Source organism: Hemicordylus capensis, chromosome 6, assembly GCF_027244095.1.
Source record: "Hemicordylus capensis ecotype Gifberg chromosome 6, rHemCap1.1.pri, whole genome shotgun sequence".
In the NCBI taxonomy this organism is placed as follows: Eukaryota; Metazoa; Chordata; class Lepidosauria; order Squamata; family Cordylidae; genus Hemicordylus; species Hemicordylus capensis.
This window is the reverse complement of record NC_069662.1, coordinates 137334973-137357094: the sequence shown is the minus strand read 5'-3', so window position 1 is coordinate 137357094 and position 22122 is coordinate 137334973. Positions and strand designations below refer to the sequence as shown.

The 22122-nt window shown below is 42.2% G+C and overlaps 1 protein-coding gene across 3 annotated transcripts in view; it reads right to left on the bottom strand.

The window, feature by feature from the left end:
• Positions 1 to 2338: 2338 nt before the first annotated feature.
• STAM (signal transducing adaptor molecule) overlaps positions 2339 to 22122 on the bottom strand; it is a 54243-nt gene continuing 34459 nt past the window's right edge. For all 3 annotated transcript variants that reach the window (XM_053260836.1, XM_053260837.1, XM_053260838.1), the window contains 8 exons: positions 21703 to 21895; positions 19153 to 19247; positions 15654 to 15742; positions 13016 to 13103; positions 12235 to 12289; positions 11368 to 11521; positions 10018 to 10193; positions 2339 to 3522 (listed from right to left, as the gene is read on the bottom strand). In XM_053260836.1, coding sequence (XP_053116811.1) covers positions 3285 to 3522; positions 10018 to 10193; positions 11368 to 11521; positions 12235 to 12289; positions 13016 to 13103; positions 15654 to 15742; positions 19153 to 19247; positions 21703 to 21895 — 1088 coding nt within the window. In that variant the 3' untranslated portion in view covers positions 2339 to 3284. The remainder of the gene's footprint in view (positions 3523 to 10017; positions 10194 to 11367; positions 11522 to 12234; positions 12290 to 13015; positions 13104 to 15653; positions 15743 to 19152; positions 19248 to 21702; positions 21896 to 22122) is intronic.

Sequence of the window (22122 nt, the reverse complement as noted above, 5' to 3'; positions counted from 1 at the left end):
CACTGGAGGATAGAGGTTGTTTATGCCCTTGAAGAACAGCTTAGAATCCGGGTGGATGAAGACTGAACGTCAGTCCCAGCCCAGGTGACGTGCAGAAATAGCTGCCAAATGAACTCTCAGAGAGGTATTAGAGAGGTAAGGTACAAAAGGGCAGAGAAAGCAACCTTCGCATTGCAGTGAACGTGGCGTACAAGAAGGAACTGAAGTAGAGTGCACTCTCCCACTTATTTTAACAAGCACTCCCTCATGCCTCGGAATGCCGCATATTGCAGCTATGTATTTCTCCATGGAGCTACTGCGCAGGTGCAGAAGACTCAGTTGTGAGAGAACATGATCACCTCAGAGATGTACTTTTTCACACAGTGCATAATTAATCCATGGAATTCTCTGCCATGGGATGTGGCGATGGCCACTAGCTTGGATGGCTTTAAAATGGGCTTCGACAAATTCATGGAGAACAGGTCTATCAATAGCTATCAATGGTGATTATAGGCTACCTCCAGCCCGAAGTAAGATGCTTCTAAATACCAGCTGCAGGGGAGTAACATCAAGAGAGAGCGCATATGCAGTAGTGCTGTTCTTATGAGAGCTGAAGATAGTAAAGGGGGGATGGTGAGGGCAATGTATCAGGACCAGATTTGCAAGTTTGAGCAAGTCTATTAATGCAACAGTCCCATTATCTATCAGTTGTGCAGGGGATGGGGGCTTGTTGACCTCTCTCTTTGCCTCCATTAATATAGTGATCAAGAATAAGCAGCCATATAATAATACAAAACTGTCTTATGCAAATGAGACCATTGGTCCATCTAGTGCAGTACTATCTATTCCAAATGGCAGCAACTCTCCCAAGGCCTCAGACAGAGGTCTTGCCTAGCCCTTCCATTAGAAATCCTTCTACTTGGGTATTGAACCTGGGGCATTCTATATTCAAAACATGTACTTTACACCAATGAGTTACCCTTCCCTCTTGCTGCATTCATTACATATTATCAAAATGACATCCAGTAGGAGTCATTGACTATGTTCTATTCCAGGAGTCCTTGGTCACCCAAGGAGACTGCATGAATAATGCAACTGGAGTCTGACTGCACCAACCTGAAAATTTGATTTTTCACCCGAAATTCATTACATCTCACCCAGAGGCTAGGACATCCTTTATTAATTCTGCATACAAATGTATATCTTCACTTGGGGGGAATCTAGGCTAGGATTGCCAAAATCATGGTTTATCAAAGGCTCCACAGCTCCATTAGAAACAGCAGCATCTAAAGGTCTAGTATTGTACTTAAGAGAGATGAGTCAGTCTTCTGTGTCTGATGGCTGGACCGTACAAGCCACAGGAGACAGTCCCATATCCAGGGGAGGAGAATCACTGGAGCACAAGAACAAGAACAAGAAGTAGTACTCTTAACGGTCAGCACTGGGGTCACCATTTGTATGCAAGGCTGAAATTAAAAGCTCAAGCAAAAGCAACTGAAGAGGATGGATCCAGAGTGACAAAAGTGGCTGTCAATATTAGCTGTTGCTGTAATCTAAATGAGTGTCCTAGATAAAGTGGCAATCATTTATAAAACACATAGTACAATTACTCTTCTCTCTCTTAGGTTCCTGAATCAAGTGAGATCATTTGTCCCTTGACTACTCCGATATTGCCTACTTTGATGCAGACTTAAAAGCCTCACCTTGGAAGCAGTTCTTGCACTGGAACTGGGGGGAGATGAACAGTGGGGTTCAAAAACTAAATATTGGGGTTGGGACAACACCCACCACCAACACCAGGTATCAGAGAAACCAACACTCAGCAGATACTCTTGTAAACTCTAGTGCACCTTTCTAAGAAGGATGTTCTAAGCGCATAGAAACTGTTGCAGCATGTCTTCTGCCCAAAAGTTTCCATTGTGTGCTCTTCTCCCAGCAGACTAGGCAAATGTTCATGCCCACCTATAGGAAGTTTTCCTACTGAAACCTGGGGCTTGCAAAAAGACATCACAGCCTGTGGTGAACAGTGAAACCTTAAAGAAAAATACCTGCACAAAATGGCTAACCATGCCCAACTGAATTAAAGAAACTACTGCCACGTTCAAACAAATACTAACACTTGCTGAACAGTAACGCAGAGAGCTGCGAGGCAATACTCCTCACAGTATAAGTAGCTAATCAGAAATGTCCCTTTGAGGGGAAAGGGCATGGAAACCATTTCCCTGTCTAGAGCTCTAAAACGTTCCTGGAGAATGCCCTGCACAGGTGCAGAACCCAAATGTGAGTGAGCACAGAAATGACAAAGGATAAAAAGGCCACAAGATTTTAACACCACACACAGAGCCAAGTGATGCAACAATTATGGCAGTCCTTAACAACAAGACTTTAATAAATGTAGTGTTTTTGTTCCAGTTTAAAAATGTCATTCACTCACATCCAAAGCATCCCTTCTCTGTCTTTGGTGAGATATCCACCAGTATACACAGAATATGGTTCAACATTCAGGTGACACAAAACCAGCATTGGAAATGTAAGTTACATCATTTAAACAATAAGATGAATGGTTCAGATGTTTCATGGTCCCATATGTTTAGCAGCTTGCAAGTTATTTTGAAATTACCACTATCCATAAAAGCAGAATATTCTCTGAATGCGGAGTGTTTGAAATTCTAGACCCCTTACTTTGGTAGATAATGTCATCTAGTAGCACCCAAAGGCTACAGGAAGGCAGGAAACACTTGCATTCAACGTACAGTTAATGGAAACTAGTCAGTTCAGTTTCAAGAGCATATCCATAGCATAAGTATGTGATATGTGGGTTATAGCCTTCTTCTATACTTTGAACATACATCCTTATAAAATCCATGAACACGATCCATCTGTTCATGATTAACAAAACAGTAATGTAAATTATTTTAACACTGTGTTATATATTCACATGATCACAATAATTCAAAAACAGCCACTAACACAGACACACTATATGTACATAACATATATGCCACAACAGTTTGCCAAGTCGAGTCTTCACAAACTAGCCAGTTTCAACAGACATAAATAACCTTGTACCAATGTTTAGGCCTTTTAAAAGGAATTAAAATGTCTTAAGTATTTTAATCCCTTTGCAAATTTAAAAAAAATCCTAGAAAGTCAGTGCAAATAGAATCATCATACTTGTTCACCAAGAAAGATTCCTATTAAGCCGAGGATAACTCATTTTTAAGATATTAAAGGAATAAACTCAAAACGTTGTAAACTGCCTTCAGCAGAGGTTAGAGCAGATTAGGAATCAGAAGTCCTATATCCTATAGTAGTGCCTTCTGGGAATAAGTATTTTGTTGTGATGATGGAGGCTGTTGCTGTGGTGGTGGTTGGCTGCCTGGTGGCTGAGGCAGGGTTGAGGAGACTAAGTTATAGTTTGGCACCGGGGGCATAGGTCCAGAATTCTGGTAAGCAGCAACATCAGCAGAAGCGGCTGGGGGTGGGCTGTACACTGAAGCTTGGCTAGAATATGTGCTTCCTGGAATAGAACCAACCATTGTGCTAGAAGTAAAAAGTAAAAAAGAGGGAAAGGTCAGAACTGATTGAGAAGTAGTACAGGAGAAATCCAGATCTTTCCCAGAAACACACACCAAAAATATAAACTTGTTCTTAAACCTAAGAGAAGGGTGTACCTCAAAGATTCACACCAACTAGTTTGCTTAAAGTCTGAAGTACTTAAAATCATGGGATTTTTCACAAGGGCCACTTAACCGCCCCCCCGCCCCCACGCCAGAAGAGCTGCTGAAAAATAGTCTTACCTACTGATAAAGTCTGTAGCATGGAATACCATTTAAGTTGTTCCTCCAAAGAAACTTTGGTTTTGGCATCCCAAGCAAGAGTCTCCAGATTTAGACCACAGTGTGCACTAATACGTTAATGACTTCCTGTGTACCTTTGAGGTTTCCCTTTCTCTTGGTTTCCTGAACTAATGCCTTCCTCTCCAAATTTCCTGTTCCTCCACTGCTTACCACCAAATCTGAAATACAACCTATTTAAGAAAGAACATTGCCTTCTCAAAAGGCTAGTGCTTTTATGCAACGTCTGGCTGATACTCCAGCTGCACCTGTTTCTCGAAATCAATGACCTCAAAACAGTGGTACATCTGTTGGTAACCTCCAGACTTGACTTCTGTAATGCACTCTACGTGGGGCTGCCTATGTACATAGTCCAGAAGCTTCAGTTCGTCTAGAATGCGGCAGCCAGGTTGGTCTCTGGGTCATCTCGGAGAGACCATGTTACTCCTTTACTGATGGAGTAAAGGAGTAACATGGCTGCCGATAGGCTTCCGGACAAAATACAAGGTGCTAGTTAAAGCCCTAAACAGCTTAGGCCCTGGGTATCTAAGAGAGCATCTTCTTCACTACGAGCCCCACCGCCCATTGATGAGGTCCATCTCCAGTTACCGCCAACTCGTTTGGTGGCTACACAGAGACGGGCCTTCTCAGTCACTGTCCCGAGATTGTGGAATGCGCTCCCTGCTGAGATAATGATCCTCCACATCTCTGGCAATTTTCAAAAAACACCTGAAAACCCATCTTTTTGCCCAAGCTTTCTCAGCTTCCTAAATTTTTTGGGTTTTAATATCTGGTTTATTTTTAAATTGTTCTAAGTTTTTTGTATATGTTTTTAACTGGCTTTATGCTATTGTAAACTGCCCAGAGACGAAAGTTTGGGGCAGTGTACAAATTTGATTAATAAAATAATAATGATGATAATGATAATGATGATGATGATATAATTCTTTTAAAGTACACCATTCATGCTGAAAACCCTGCACTGGTGGACACATTCAACCAACATTTTTGTGATGACAGGCTGTCACAAGGAGAATTTCCCCTTACATTTGGTGCTCTTCTAGTGAGTTTTAAGGATGTGGTGATGTGATCTAGCCACATGAAAGCACTTTCATACAGACTCCTTTATCACACCAGATGCTGGAGAAAGGAAGTCATTCTGCATAGGTAGAAAATAGGATCTTATCGTGACCAAATTCATAATCTTCTGACAGCTATATAGTAATGGGACTAACTTATGAAAGCTCATTTTGTATGTTCTTGCTGTTGGGCAAAAACTTGTTTTACAGATTACCAATATTAGAGTTTGCATTTCGATTTTAGCTGCCCTATGTAAATGAAACTGGAGATAGATACATCCAACTTTAATTTTTGTGTCTTTTTCACTGCCAAGTTTCTTCTACAACGCCTTACATTTCTGAAATGCCCAAGCTTCTCTAAATGGAGTCCAATAAAATTGGCCTTTTAAAAGTCTGAGTAAGATCTAAAATGCCGCTCATACACATGTATTTAAGCTAGGACTTCCTAGTTCAATCAACAATTCAAACTGAAGGCCATATATCTACTAGGGATGTGCCCAAAGTTGCTTCTTTGCCGGCGGAGGTAGTTCTTTAAGGATGGGGGAGAGTGCACTCACCCCTCCCGCTGCATTTTCCCCGCCGGCACTCCATTGGTTTCAAGCCCCTCAGGGCAGCAGCGCTCTTCCCTGCTGCCCCCGTTGTCCTTATCGGCCGGAAGTCGCTGGAAGTGGTGATCGCGCGTGCAATCACTACATCCGGCCAATGAGGACAACGGGGCTGGCAAGGAGGAATGCTGCCGCCCCGAGGGGCTTGAAATTAACGCAGTGCCGGCTGGGAAAATGCGGTGGGAGGGGTGAGTGCACCCTCCCCCACCCTTAAAGAACTACCCCCGCCAGCACCAAAGCGCCGAAACGTTTCCGAGGCATTTACAATGGCCTCCAAAACGTTTCAGGCTCAAGCCTAATATCTACTATTTCTTACAAAGTATAAGGCACATTTTTTAAAAATTTATATTCGATTTCTATACTGCTCTTCCAAAAATGGCTCAGGGTGGTTTACACATATTGCAGATGCCATTTAAAAAACAGGTTGCTTACCTTTAACTGATGATCTGATAGCGACACATTGACATCCATTAGAATGGGTTCTGAGCCTGCGCTGAAGCCTCTTGGTGTCGAGTTTCTACAGCTCCTTTTCGGCGCCTCTGCCCCGCCCCACGTGACCACATGCAAGAGGAAGCGCAGGCACCTCCGTTCCTTGGAGACTGCCGAAGCAGTCTGACGAGTCGATGTAGGCAAGTTCTACTGTGCAAAGGTACATTCTAGTGCGGAGGGGTGATTCGGGAGGCTCTAATGGATGTCAACGGATCACTACCAGATCATCAGTTACAGGTAAGCAACCTGTTTATCTGGTACATGATCAGTTGAATCCATTAGAATGGGTGTTTGGTTAGCTCCTAAAGGAGGAGGGAGCAGTAGACCTATTGCAACACCCTTTTCAGCACTGCTCTTCCAAAGTTTGCCTTTGTGGCAGAACGTAGATCAATTGCATAATGTTTCACAAACGGTATTTCAGAAAACCAAGTGGCTGTTTTACAAATGTCCTGGAATGATATGCCGGACAAGAAGGCTGCGAACGCACCATAAGCCCTTGTGGATCGTGGTGCCTTTATCTTCTGAGAAGTGTAGGCCTGGTGAATGGCCTCCAATAACCAATGCGAAAGACGCTGTCTGGACAGGGCAAGACCCATCGTGGTGCCTTTGTAAGATATAAATAGCTTCTTTGATTTTCTGAATGATCTAGTCCTCAAGAGATAATACAGCAGAACCCTTCAGACATCCAAGGAATGAAGTGCCTTTTCTAATGGCGTGGCAGGCGACCTAAAGAAGGTAGGCAGCACAATGTCTTGGTTGACATGGGAGGCGGTTACTATTTTAGGTAAGAAGGCAATATCCGGGCGTAGGAGAACCTTATCTGGGTAGAACCGGGTATAAGGCATATCCAATCCTAATGCAGTCAGTTCACTCACCCTGCGTGCAGTGGTGATGGTTACCAAGAAGGCAGTCTTGAAGGATACATGTTGTATTGTCGCCGTACTCATTGGTTCAAAAGGCAGTTCCATCAGAGCAGAGAGGATCAGCGAGATGCTCCAGCGGTCGATGTACTGGTGGGATACAGGTTAGTAAAGCCTCTCAAAAAACTTTTGCTTAACGGATGGGAAAACAATATTTTGCCTTCAGAGCCTGGGTGCTTGGAAGACAGGGCAGAGAGATGAACCCTTATTGGCATGCTGGAGAGACCAGAGTTCTTTAGGCATGTCAGATGAAGCAAGACTTGCTGAATGGTAGTTTTCCTGGGATGTAACCCACGTCTCTTAGTACAGATCACAAACCTTTTCCACTGACTGCTGCAGTTCTTGCGGGTAGATGGGTTGCAATTATTCAGTAAGATCGTCCTTAACAGCTTATTCTCCATGCTGTCAGCTGGAGAATGGAGATTTGGAGAGTGAGAACTTCTGGGTGATGTATCCATCCATCCTCTTGGATTAGGAGGACCGGTAGGTTCGGAAGCCTCTGAAAAGTATGAGAAGTCAGTCTGAGCAGGTGTGGAAACCATGCTTGGCGTGGCCACCACGGCATGATCAATGCACTGCACATTGCCGTTTAGTTGCCGAGCCACTATCCTGCTCACAAGGGGCAAGGGGGGAAACATGTAAGTCTGATATAGGGACCAGTCCAATTGGAAAGCGTCCCCCAACTATTGCGGATTGTGTCCTGCTCTGGAGCAGAACAGCATGCACTTTGTTTTGTGCCTTGTAGCAAACAAGTCCACCTGTGATTGTAATGCAGTCAGCTAGTACATTGTCCGTACCCTTGATGTGGATTGCCATTGGCATAATGCTGTTCCTGATGCATCAATGCTAAATCTGAAGGCTCAGGGCACACAGGGACCTGGAGACTGTCCCTCCTTGTCTGTTTAGGTAGCCTATGGCCATAGTGTTGTTCAGATGTAGCTGTACAACTTGGCCTAGCAGCATTGGAAGGAAGGCCTTCATTGACTGAAAAACTGCTAACAGTTCTAGAAAATTTGTATGCAGTTGGCGCTGAGTGCACATCCAGAGGCCTTGAGTTGTGGTGGCATTGCAATGACCACCCCACCCTCGCAGGGAAGCATCCGTAGTGACCCAAACTGATGGGGGTTGAGCTTGAAAGGGCACCCCTCTGAGCAGGTTGGTCTTCTGCGTCCGCCAGGACAGTGAGTGTAGGACTGGCATGGGAACCAGTAGGCGTTTTACTGGGCTGTCCCGGAGCAGATTGAAGGACGAGAGGAACCACATCTGCAACTTCCTCATCGTCAGACAGGTGTATCAAACAGTAGACTTGCAAGAGGCCAACAGGCCCAATAGGCGTTGTACATGACAAGCTGGCTGCGAAGGATTGTTTTGAAAATGCTGAACCAGTAACATGATGGTCTGGTAACGATCCTCTGGTAGGAATGCTCTTCCCAGGGTAGCATTTAGCACAGCTCCAATGTACGAGATGACGGGCACCGGTGTGAGGTTGGACTTTTTCCAGCTGACCTGTATTCCTAGGTCCTGGAAAAGCCACAACATGTATTGTATTTGCAAACGTAACTCATTTTCGTCTCTTGATGACAGGAGCCAGTCGTCGAGAGAGAGGTACAGTTTCAGCCCCTTCGTTCTTAAGTAGGCTACCACCACCGCCATGCACTTTGTAAAGACACGTGGGGCAATGCAGAGTCCAAATGGTAGAACCCGGTACTGGTAAACCACATTTCCTACAGTGAACCGTAGATACTTCCAGAAGGATGGACGGATCCCTATGTGAAAGTAGGCATCCTTTAGGTCTAACGTCACTAGCCACTGCTCTTGATGCAGAAGCGGTAGGATATCTTGTAGCGTTGTCATGTCATGCTTCTTCACTTGGACGTATTTGTTCAGTTGTCTTAAGTCCATAATTGGTCGAATCCCTCCATCCTTTTTCAGGTTTTGGAAATAACGGGGGTAAAACCCCTCTCGTCTCTGTGCCCATCGCACTGGTACGATTGCTTTCTTGCGCAAGAGTTCTTGTACCTCTTGACATAAGGCCGGCGTCGCCTTCGTGAAGCGGATGCCCCGAAAACGTGGGTGATCTTTGAACTCTATTGCGTAAACGACTGCGCAGTCGATGCCGAATCAAAGACCACCTCTTGAGCCAACCGGCGAAGGCGTCGAACTTGAGGTAGACAATTTTCACGCTTGTTTTGCGGGTTTGTTGACGGGCACCATTTTGTCACCCAGCCTTTTTAAGGACTTAGGGGTTTTCTCTCTGGGCGCAGAGGTTTTAGACTGGGCATAACCCAGTGCCCTCACACCTTGTGGAGATTTGGACGAGGTGGAGGGCGCAGTTAAGGCATCGTCATAAAGTGCCACCCTTGAGCGAAGTTCTCGATTCCTCCTCGTCTGCTTTGAAAAGGACTGACAAACTTTGCAGGATGAAGTTACACGGGCCTCCCCCAAGTACAACAGGCATAAGCTGTGGCCGTCCTGAGAAGGCAATTTCACTTTACACTTAGTGCAGCACTTGAATGTTTTCTTCCCTTTAGGGGTATCCATCGTACTCACTCCTTAAGCAGTCCGTGGTCAAACAGCCAAAAATCCATCCACTCTTTTGATGATCAAAATTGGCAGGCAAGGGCAGAAAATAGAAATGGTCCAAGATCAAATCCAGCAATCAGTCCAAATCATAAATCCAGAGAATAGCCAAATAACGGTCCGAAGTCACAATAAAGTCAATCAGCAGAACCTTTTTGAATAAGATAATAGTGAAGGAGCTGCAGAAATTGAGAGCGATCCCTACGGCAGTCATAAAGGAACTGAGGTGCCTGTGCTTCCTCCCGCCTTAAATAGCCACATGGTCACATGGGGTGGGGCGCAAGCGCCGAAAAGGAGCTGCAGAAACTCGACACCAAGAGGCTTCTGCGCAGGCGCAGAACCCATTTCAATGGATTCAACGGATCACGTACCAGATCAAATCCTTCAATGTAGTGAGCTAAGAATTTTCAGCAAGTGCTTCCTTTAAGACTTTCTAGTTAAGATAAAACAATTATGTGTATTTATTTATATATTTACACACACACACACACACACACACACATATATATTTAAAAAAAATCAAGATTACTTTGTGTAAGATGTCTGAACTTGCTGGCTAGGTAGTCCCGAGCTCACTGGTGGTGGAACAGTGCCTTGACTGAGAGAGGGAAGTTGCTCTGACGGAAGACTGTAACCTTGAACATGACCCATCTGTGCATTCCCTGCCACCAGATATGCATTACTTTGAGGTTGTCCTGGATAAACCTAAGTACAATAAACAAAGGACAGAGATAAACACAGGAATAAGCTGCTACTTCCTTTTCAACTGATAAGCTTATTAAATTGCTCCACATATTCCTATATAAACAAAGTTTGAAAGGATTTTAATGTTTACCTAGTGTAAAAAACCTGTTAAAGCTTAAATTCACTGATGCTCTGCTGATAATGTATGTTAACAGTGCAAACTAGTAAGAATGACTGGCATGAAGAAAATTGTTCAATATAGTCCCATTCAAACAAATTTCAATGGGACTAATCTGAGTAGTTTTCCTCAAATGCACACAGCAAGCCAAATGACCAGGAGCACAAGGAGGAACAGAAGAATATAACAATCACCCTGCTGCATCAGACCCAAGGCCTATCTAGTCCAGCATCTGGTTTCACACAGTGGCTCACCAGATGCCTCTGAGAAGCCCACAGGGAAAAGGTGAGTGCATGCCCTCTCTCTTGCTGTTGCTCCCCTGCAAGTGATATTTAGCGGCATCTTGCCTCTGAGGCTGGAGGTGGTCTATAGCCATCATCAGACTAGTAGCCATTGATAGACCTGTCCTCCATGACTTTGACTAAGCCCCTTTTAAAGCCATTCAAGCTAGTGGCCATCACCACATCTCATGGCAGAGAACTCCATAGATTAATTATGCACTGTGTGAAAAAGTACTCTGTTTTGTTGGTTCTAAATTTCCTAGCCATCAATTTCATGGGATGACTCCTGGTTCTAGTGCTGTGAGAGAGGGAGAAAAAAATTAACTATGTCCGCACTCTCTACTCCATGCATACTTTTACACACCTCTATCATGTCTCCCACCTCTATCATGTCTCCCAATAGTTGCCTCTTTTCCAAATTAAAAAGCCCCAGATGCTGTATCCTTGCCTCATAAGGAAGGTGTTCCTGGCCCCTGATCATCTTTTGATTGATGATCAAAGTATTTTTGATTAAAATGCTAAACAGAACTTATCTGTGAAAGAACAACAAAGTAGAGGCCTGACTGACCACAAGGGGCAGGGAATTCCAAAGTACAGCTGTTCCCAAACTATTCTTTCTATACTTCCCAAAAAAACAGGAGGATAGAGCTATCAGCTGTTGCATGATCAAAGCTTTACAAACCAATACCTCCTACCACAATATCTGCCAGAGACCTTTAGAACATCCAGCACATACCTGAGAGCCAGAAACACCAGACTGTGCCATGTAATACTGTTGGTTTTGCAGCTTTGAATACATAGAATACATTGGGTCCTCGTTCATCAGCTTGGTATATAATGAGAGTGCCTCCATCACCTTGACATTGAGCTCCGAGAGCTCTGAATGTTTCCTGAATGAAACATTTCCGTGTAAATAAATATCTTTTTCTTCAAAAATGAATACATCTTATGATTATTAAATGTTTATATTTCATTGGTTACTCCTTGAATCACAAGAAAAAGCAATTTAGTAACCAGGAAAATTCATTTTAGTGCAAACGGAACAGAAGTAAAAAGAATTCACAATTATAGACCTGAAGGCACTTTCCTACTTCACAGGAAATAGGAACATAGGAAGCTGCCTTATACCGAGTCATACCATTAGTCCATCTAGCTCAGTACTCTACACAGACCGACAGTGGTTTCTCCAAGGTTATAGGCCTATGGGACCTTCTGCATGCAAGTGTGCTTCCCAGAGCAGCCCCACCGCCTAAGGGGAATATCTTCCAGTGCTCACATTTAGTCTCCCATTCAAATGCAAACCAGGGTGTAGTTACTCTTCCTGAGAGTAATACTCAGGGTTCTTTTCATCCTCTTTTTTTTCAAGCACTTAAAAGAGCTGAAGTACCTCAAAGAGGCACCAGTGTTTCACATTATGCCAAGGAATCAGGTCTAGAGCTTGGCTATAACTGGAGATATTCTGAAACACCTGTCTAAAATTATTCTACAGATGCCATAAGATCACAAACAGTGCCAGAAGAAAAGCAACAAATGTGTCTTCCAGGGGTGGGGGGTGATGTCAATAGGAAAAGGCTTTGCATTAAGATAATGACAACTTCCTTACCTGTCAATGTCTTCTAGCTTTTCATCAATGAGGGGTCCCATTTGATGGCACATTGCTAAAAATAAAATTAAGTTTAACGAGTGTTTCTACAGTGAAAAACACCACACACGCACGCTATAAGTAGCATGCAACATCCAGACTAATTCCCAATTCTTGTTGGCTGACATCCTGAGTGATGAAGTGCATGCATAGAGGGACTGGCAGAGCATGCAACTGGGGATGCAACTGGGGCTCGTGCACAACATCCCCGTCCTCTGTCTTTCTATGCACATGCTGTTACACAAGCAGGTGAAATGTCCCTGCTCTGCCCATACTCCAGAAGAGGGGAAATGTGTTGCTGATCCTCAGTGATGCATTTCCTCTCTTCCAGAGTGCTTCTGGAGCATGGGCAGAGCAGGGACATTCTCTTGTGCAACAGTTTACGCTTAGAAGGACTGGGGGAGCTGCTCAGCCATGTCCCTGCAGCCACCCTTTTACACAAGCCCATCTATATTCAAGATATCAGTCACTGAAATCAATGGGACTGGATTTAATGATTCATTTCAATGGTGCTTAGTTATGACTAATTAGTCTGGATGTTGCCCCAGTATGTTCAAGAGAGGACTTGCAATCGAGCATAAAAAGGCTACAGATCATCAAGCAAGGCTGGCTTTTGGTGACATTGCATGGTTAGCATCTCACAGCCGGAGATTATTTAGAGCAACGCAACCTGCTCTCTAGTGGAAGAACTTATTTGTGGCTGTGAAGGAAGAACTGGGAGAAGAGACATCTGAAAGTTTACCTTCAAGATGGATCAGCTCTGGCAGGTCTGGTTGATCATCAGTTGGATCTGCACTTTGCAACATCTGCAGCAGTTGGTCCATTTTATCCTAGGATGACACAGTCATCATTTATTTGGAACCCGGTCTACAAGAAACCTGTAGTACTTGTTTCAAAGAACCTCTTTAAGCACTACTTGAACATGCCCAGTGGGATATCTGACATTTTCATCCAGAGAGGAATCCCAGCCCCAACCCCATGTCATATCTGAAACTAAAAAAACAGAACTTTAACAAGTCATTCTTGAAACTATCTGCCATGGGGGTCTGCTGTTTGAGAAATATAAGCCCAAAGTTCTCTGAAGCAAACAGAACTAATTGGCCTGTTTTTTAAACATCCCTGGGCATAGCTGACATAATAGTTTGATTTTTTTAAAAAAAAATCTGTATATCATATGCACACACTTCTTGCATTGTCAATGTTCCTATCTATAGTAAAAACACTGCCAGCATTAACATATCTGCTACAAGTTGGTTTGACACCACCAATGTGGTTTCCCATCAGACTCATCAATAGATATATCTTTCATATGAACAGCTTCATCTAATCCATACAATAAGAAAGCTTCATCTACTATTCAGTGTACTAGTAGACAGTGTAGTGAACCACAAAATAAATAGCAGTATTGAGGATCAGTTAAAGAAATCTTGGTCAGTTAAGTCAAGTCTGAACAATTTGCAGCTTTACCTGATGTGCACAATGAGAACGCTTCAGCTACTAATTTGAATGAAGACAGCTCAAGGAAAATATTATTTGTGTTTAGATTATGCATGCACATGTAACAAGCAACATCTTTGAAGCATTCTGTCTGTCTCGCGCACTCGAGAGAATTACTCTTAAGATGTGCCTGCCGCTCATGGTTTTCATATGCAGCTGCATTAAAAATGTTTTTGAAAAAGAAATCTGTGATTCCAGTAATTAAAGGCACTTTTTTAAAAAATTCAGAAAAATTGATTTAATCAATTATCTAAAAATTGCAGCCCTAATGAAGTGCAACAGCAACAACCTGTTCATTGAGAACTTCAGATCTCTTAATTGACAGGATCTGTTAAGAACTGTTCATAAACAAACCCCTCCCTGTCACTGGGTCCTTCAAACAGATAAGCAATTTGCCTTTAGCTGTTGCTCTGTAGAGATTTTTGAGCTAAAATGTCAGTCATTAAGGTAGGTTAACACTACCACCTAGAGGTACAATGGAAAATATTTATAAGAATGACTGAATGTACATTTTTAGTATTCAGATATAACTCAAGAGTCCATACTTCCACGAGAGATCTCGAAAAACAGGGAAGTAAGAACTAGTTAGTCCAGAAAATCAGGACCAAAGCAAATTAATCTGACAATTGCTTGTGAAGAGAAAACAGGACAAAGAAGTTTCCCTGTCTAGAGACCCAGCGTGGTATAGTGGTTAGAGTGCTGGACTTGGACTGGGGAGACCCGAGTTCAAATCCCCATTCAGCCATGATACTTGCTGGGTGACTCTGGGCCAGTCACTTCTCTCTCAGCCTAACCTACTTCACAGGGTTGTTGAAGTAGGGCTGTTGTGAGGAGAAATGTAACTATGTACACCACTCTAGGCTCCTTGGAGGAAAGCAGAATATACATGTAATAAATACATACAATACAATACAGTACAATGGGTAGCTTCCACAGTGATGCTTGTGTAAGGTCTTTTTGCATCTGCACAAGAAGTTGTGCATGGAATTTCCAATTTGCATAAACACAAGCCTGTGTAAGAGGTTGCACAACAATTGCAAAATATTGCACTAACACGATAACTAGTTTGGAACAGAGGTGAATTTCTTTGTGTGCCACATCCTTATGTTAGTGCATCAGTATTCATACTAGCACAAGACTAGTCCGGTTGTATCAAAAGAAAGTGAATCCTGTCTAAGCACCACTGAAATCAATGGAAACAAGTTAAATTATTATTATTAAACTGAGTCTCATTTCCATAAGAGATTGAGGATTCTGGGGTGGGTGGGTTATGGATACAACTCAATGACTAACTTCCAGATTAACACTGCATGGACCAAAAAATGTTGCATGTGCACATGGATGAGGAGCAATTTTTGCCAATCCCCTCTTCCAAAAACATGTCCCTGAGAATCTCACATCCCTCAGGGACATTTTTCAGGAAGCACAGTGGGTTTTAGAGAGATATGGAGATCAGCAAAAACTGCTTTGGTCCCATTGTGTGAGTGCAGCATTCTTCAGAAACTCAAATTAAATCTTTAAAAACGTAAATTTTGAAAAAAGTTAAAGCATCTTGCAAGCAAAATGGCTGAGCCTGAGGTAACAGAAGATTTTACCAAAGAAGAAAAAACTTTGTGAAATACAAAAATGAGAAGGGGTGGAGGGAAGCTTTCATATTCCAAGCATCTATTTGAAAATAGAGAAGATGCACACTGAAATATTAGAAGCTAGGACATTTAATATCTAAATCAGTCTAATTTTAAAATTGAGGAAAGTGTTGCTTTAAGCTACAATTCCTTAGTATGTGCAGCAGTTGAAGGGATGTTTCAGAGTCTTTTTTTTATTTGTTTGAAAAAGATTAGTTGCATCATATTCCTTACTGACATCTGCAATTTTGTACATACTTCATCTATATAAACTGGTTCAGGCTCTGGTTCAATTGTTTCAACTTGAACTTCATCACTAAATTGCACTGTTTTCTTCTCAGTTTTCACTGTAAAAATAGATAAGATACAGACAATAAAATGTTACAATGGAAACATATCACCCAAAGGTATCCATTCTGTTTGCAATATACAGCACAAAACAGGTATTTGAGTCCTATTTACACATTAGGTTCAACATTCACACAAGTATACAGTGTACACATATACAGAACTGTACTGTACACAGATGCAGTGATTCACAAGTTATGCCGAACGCTGGTAAAGCAGTACACTTCCTATCTGTACCATGCACCGGGGGTGGTGGTGCAGGTTCACTTTTAATATGTTTATCTGAAGCTTCAATTTCATTTGCTGGAATTAGTGATTTATTATGTTCAGAATTGCTTCAACACAAATTTAGAAAGAAACAAGGAAAAGAGTAAGGACTAAGGACTAAGCCACCTAACACTCACCAGTAAAACCAATGGAAAACACTGAAGAAGATGTGTCCTTTTCAGAGGCTTCGATATTCTTGCTTTTGATCGCTTTATACTAAGAATGGAACAGGCTCACATTCTGTGTTGCTTAAGCTAGCACACTAAACTAACACCTTTTATTCAGAAATCTACTGACCTACTACTACTACTACTACTACTACTACTTCTTCTTCTTCTACAGGTGGACCTGATTATCCATGGGGGTTTCGTTCTCCACTACAACTGCGGATAACGGAACTTTAGGTAACAAGGTAATGGGAATGGGGGGGAAGGGGCGGCTTTGGTTCCTGGAAGCTGGAAAAACTGGCAAAAGGGGCAGAAATAATTTAGTGTCGTACCGTGCTCCATGGGTCCGCAACTGTCCAGCGATACCACCACCACCCCAAGTTTACCATTTTTCCATGAAAAATGGGGGGGGGGAGGTGTTAAACCAATGAGCCACAAAATGGCTCTTCTCCTCAAAATAGTGGCCAGAAATGACCTTGGAGATAATTTCCAGCCACCGCCAAACCACAGATATGCACAATTTAACCCTTTCCCCCACCACAAAATATACCGAGGTTGAGTGTCAATTGCCAGTCCACAGATACAAGGAACTGTGGATGTCAGGTCCACGTATAGTGAGGTCCACCTGTACCATGCATTTTGATACAACTTTTGAATGCTCACAGTATATCACATGGATTATCTTGTTGTTATCCTCACACTGACTCTAAGGTAAGTACTGTTATCCCCATATTGCAGATGGGTATCAGAGACCTACTGAAGGGGTTCGCAACGCTGTGTCCCTAGATGTTGTTGGACTCCAATTCCCATCATACCCACTGTAGTGATAGTAAGGATTGGAGGGAGGACTAAGCCTCACTTAGAGCAACTGCTTGAAGGGTGGGCCTTTCCTAAAAAAGGGAAAAAAGCCCGGGAAATTAAAATCCAAGGGACCACTCCAGAGTACTGGGTGGAATTTCTGACACAGCCACCTATTGAAGAAGAGAAAGCTTTGTTCTCTTAGTTAGTCTGTCCCAGGAGGGTCCTGAGGAAGCAACAGGTTGAGAGCTGCTGGGGAAATGGGAAGGCCACAGTCAGTGTGTAACAAGTTAGGATCAGTTCAGGTAGATGTGTGAGGGGACTTAATTTTTTCTTTTCTGTATTGCTGGAATCTGTGTTGCCTAATTTAATGAAATCTCTCTCTGTTCCCATTGTTCTTATTACATACTTAAAAAAACAACCCAAATCTAATAATAAATCCTTGTTGCAGAAGTGTGCTACTCTTCATTTTGGGTCTGCCTTAGTCACACGCCTTTGACGGCCTAAGACTGTCCAGCCCTTCTAGGGAGGGTTTTGCCACTTTACCCTCCCCCAGGAATCTTATATGAAGAGTGGGTTTCCCCACATTAGAATAAAGTGGATGGTGGCAGCCTACTGTGAATCCCTTGCAGTCAAGGATTCAACCCCAGTGAACTCCCCCACCCCCCTCTGGCTCGGGTAGGAGTCATGATACCCACCCATTGTGGCTGGCGATGAAGGGAGCTGTAGTTCAACAACGTCTGGGAACCCAAGGTTGGGAACCCATGACCTTATGATTTCATGGCAGAGATGCGATTCAAACTGGGGAAGTCCTGATTTGTAGCTCAGTCTCTTAGCTACAATGCAACACCAGCTTATAGCTTCTACTAGAACAACATTAGGGGAGCAAAATGGGGAAAGCATCTGAGTCATAAGAACATTTTCAATCATAAAGGAACATCTTTAAGAACCGCTTTGGAATTTGATTGAATTTTTAAATTCTTTTTAAAAAAGAAATCTTTAGCCTTAAAAATTTTTTTCCACTATCCACCTTAAGTCCTTTTTAATAGGAACTGTTTTAAACAAAGTCTGAATATGAGAGAAGGGCAAGAGACAAGAAGCTCACTTTCTCCCATTTAGACACTCCTACTTAATACGATTGTTGTCTCACTCCCTTTCTGAAACCTTGGAAAATAGGTTTAAGTTGTTTTCCTTTAAGGAAAACACTGCTGCAAGATGTGACTGAGCTTTATATGAAAAGTGGTTTAGAAAAAATTAGTAATATGTTACAAAATTAATTGGTGGGGGGAAGGAGACAGGCCATTAGCTTAGATGGCTTTAAAAAAGGATTAGGCGATTCCTGAAGTATGTTTTATTAGCCATGGTAGCTAATTGGCACCAGGTTTTGAAGCAACATGTTTCTAAACGCCACTTGCTAGGCTACAAACAGAAGCAGAGGGTCGATGCCTTCATATCCTGGTTGTGTGCTTTCTGGAATTATCTGATAGGCCACTGCTGAAAACACTAGATAAACCCTTGGTCTGATACAGCAGGGCTGTATCAGGTTGTCCACATCCTGAGCCTGGGCAGCCAACTGTGCACCCTTAAAACTAGACATTTGGCTCACATAGTCCCATCCCCACTATCTTAACTGTCGCCAAAGCATTAATTCCAATGCAGGATCGCTGCTTCTGGAAGACAGAATGCAGGATCAGGGCAATCCCACTTGCAGATAAATATAGGATTTCCATGCTTTGGTATTGCCCTCTTGGCAAGTAGTTCAGAGAAGGAAGATGGGAACCCAAGGTCTGCTTCCAATCTTACTCGGGTATTAGTCTAAAGGAAATGTATTGCCTCAAGGGGCTTCCTGTTTTCCCACTTACATTTGTAACCCGGGCATTCTACTTTCCTATTTGCATTTCTAAACTTTATACAAGATATATGCAGAGAAGCAATGAGCTTTCCATTAGAAGAGTTAGCTCACTTTGTTGAGTGACTTACCACGGAAGGGTATCTCAAAGATCAACAAGCTCAGTGACTCAAGAAACAACCATTACTGTATCTATTTGCAACCCAACCTGTTCCACTTATAAGAGTCAAACAAACTGGTAACATTGGGATTAGTAGTCTTGCATTAGGTGTATTTTCCTTTGCTATGTCACAAACCAAGTGCATTTTTATACGACTGTATTACTCACTCATCTCTGGTTCAGCAGTAAGATCCGCAGTTACAAAATTAGAGGGAAATAATCCTGTCCCTTGATGAGTTTCACCTTTCCACCAATTTGGATCACTAGAGATTAGAAAGAAAAATATATTACATAACTACATAGTTCCAGGTTAGCCCCATGGTCAGATATTAGCTGAATTCCATCTGTAATATCAATTACAATGGATTAATTCTAACAGCATTCCTGTTTATTCTAGCAATCGTATTAGATAAGTACGGTCTTCAATTTCAGTAGTGCTTCATTAAGATATGAGGAGTCATCAATGCAGAGAAGTACATGACTTAGGTTCTGCTGGGCTCAAAGAGCTCTGCTTTCTTCAACAAAAGGCTCAAGCCAACTCTGCAAATAAAACCCGTTTCAACTCAAGAGCACACAAGGCTGCTGTTCAAAAGTAGGAGAGGCAAGAAGCTCACTGAGCCTGTGAAAACACTTGAGTGTGCCTAACAAGAGCTCACTGAACTCTGGCCAGAAAAGGGAAAAATAATTTTTAAATACACATTTATATTTGTAAAAGAGACATAAGGAAAGGGGTTTGCAGAAAGTGGGCCTCTAAATTGTATACAGAAGCTAAAAACATTTGGCAGCAATAAAATAATTCATTAAAAGTATATTCCAAGTTCCAAAGTTTCTGTTCCTCTTTAAGGAAACTGAAGAAAGGAGCTAGAAGGTGCTGAGAGGCACCAAACTCCATATAGATACATAGGAAATGGGTTAAGCAGTTTGGATCCAAACCAGAGAAAGTGAAGCATGCTTACATCTCAATGACAGACATGACAGACAAGAACAGATGCTAAAGTGCCATTGAACTCAATTGCACTTAAAACAAACTCTCTCTGGATTGTACCTGAAATATATGGAAATCTTCCTTATAAAGATCTCCTCATACTAAAAGAACACCATCTTTGTGAATCCAACTGCTCTGTGTTACATTACTTTTCAAGAAGTTACATATAAACTGTAAATCATTTCACATTTGAATACAAAAATTTCTATTAATGTGCTACAAAATCTAGTTTAAGTTGATATTATAACATCTGTTATTTCTTAATCATTAATGCCACACCAATGAACAGTCCCAGATAAATAAATAGCTACTAGCTGGGCCGGACACAGAACATCTGCGCCTCTATCCCCTGCCCCCCCCGCCCGCCGTCTTATCTTCCACCCACCCTGTCCGCCTGGATTCTTCCTTCTCCTGACCACTGGCTGCCATCACCACCTTCTTCCCCGGCTGCCGCCACTGCCGTTTTGCCCACCCGTCCTCCCGCCTGCCGCCGTTTTGTCCTCCCACTCGTCCTGCTGCCAGCCAGCCAGCCACCACAGTTTTCTTCAGCCACCGCTCCTGCCACCACCATTTCCCCCTCTCCCACTTGTCCCATGGCTAGGTATCTGGCAGCTCTCCGAACTCTTGTGAAAGCGGCCACACATGGGATTAGCCATGGGTACGCCTTAGAGAAATAAATATATAGATAGATAGACTATGTAACTTATTTTAAAGAAACAAAGATGGAACCATAGTGGATTTCTAGGAGTATAGGCACAACTACCAAGATAGCTGTGGTACAAGCATAGCTACCTAGTCCATACAACATACTTTGATATATTTAAGTGTTTATAGAATATGAACAGAGTTACTAATACAATGTGAATTTAACAGACAGTCAGTAGTCTAAAGAATTATCACGCTTAAAGAATTATGCTTTATTCCCTTACATTGGTGTATTCCCATTGCTCTAACTGGGGTTATAGTACCAAAGTGTTTCAGGGAATTGTCATGCAAGGAGCAAACAGAAACTTTTTAGAAATTTCATAAGTTCAAACATATCACTGCTAGAAAGTCTGTCCTGAATTTAAACACAATTTGAAAAATTAAACACACTGAAATCATTTTCTGCATTAAATAACTCTTAGAATTTCATCTATAATTGTCATTTACCTTTCCACTCAGGGCTCTGTATATCCCAGTACCTTTCAGTAACATAATCAAAACCCTCAAAAGAATTTCTGCAGAGTTAAATGGGATCAAGATTTGCAGGAAGAGTATGAAAGAAACCTAACTTGTTTTAAACTGTTGATTTTTCAACTGCAAAATTGGCTGTTCAGAAATGTTGCAATGCACTTATCCTTCAGAAACTGTGAAGTGCTTTTCAGCACATACTTTTTTCCTTTTTTTTCTTTACACAAAGCACAAAATACATTTAAGAACTATTAAGCCTTAGCTCTCCTTGCATCATAGAAGCAAGCATCAAGGGCTTCAAAAGCTGAGTACCAACTGTGACGTTCCACTAAGGTGAAAATCTGTAACCGCAATTTGAATCTATTTACCAGTAAAATGTAATTTTAAAAGTACAACAGAGCTTGAAGATTTAGGCTGCACTCCTGCACAGCTGACAGAATTGGTGCCACTACAGTAAATGAAACTTACAAATGGGTAACCTATGTACAGGGTTTCAGCTTCATCTGCACCCACACAGATATATTTTGAAAAATGTAATTTGTCAAGTCCAGCAGAGTTACCTGTCATCAAGTACAGTGATAAGTTCTCCAGCTTTAAATGTTAGTTCATTATCTTCAGCAGCTTCAAAGTCGTAAATAGCACGAACCTTCCGGCCTTCATGTTTGTGATTTGTTAAGAGACTTGAGGTGCTTGGATAAAGACTGGAAAGTGGTGGTTGCTGTTGTCTTTGTTCTTTCAATGACAATTCAATGGCTGCAAAATAATATGTTGTAAAGAGAACAAAATAAAGGCTTGTGTCTTTGACATTTAACTCTTCTTCCTGCAGCATTTAAAACCTCAGTTCCTTGCACAAACATGCATTTTGTATGCTATGTATTTGTTCTGTACCACCCTGAGTGTCTTTTGGTAAAGGCATTATTTTTCACCCCTATGTAAAATGTTCCGGGAACTCTCCTCTTGAAAAACATAACACAATTTTT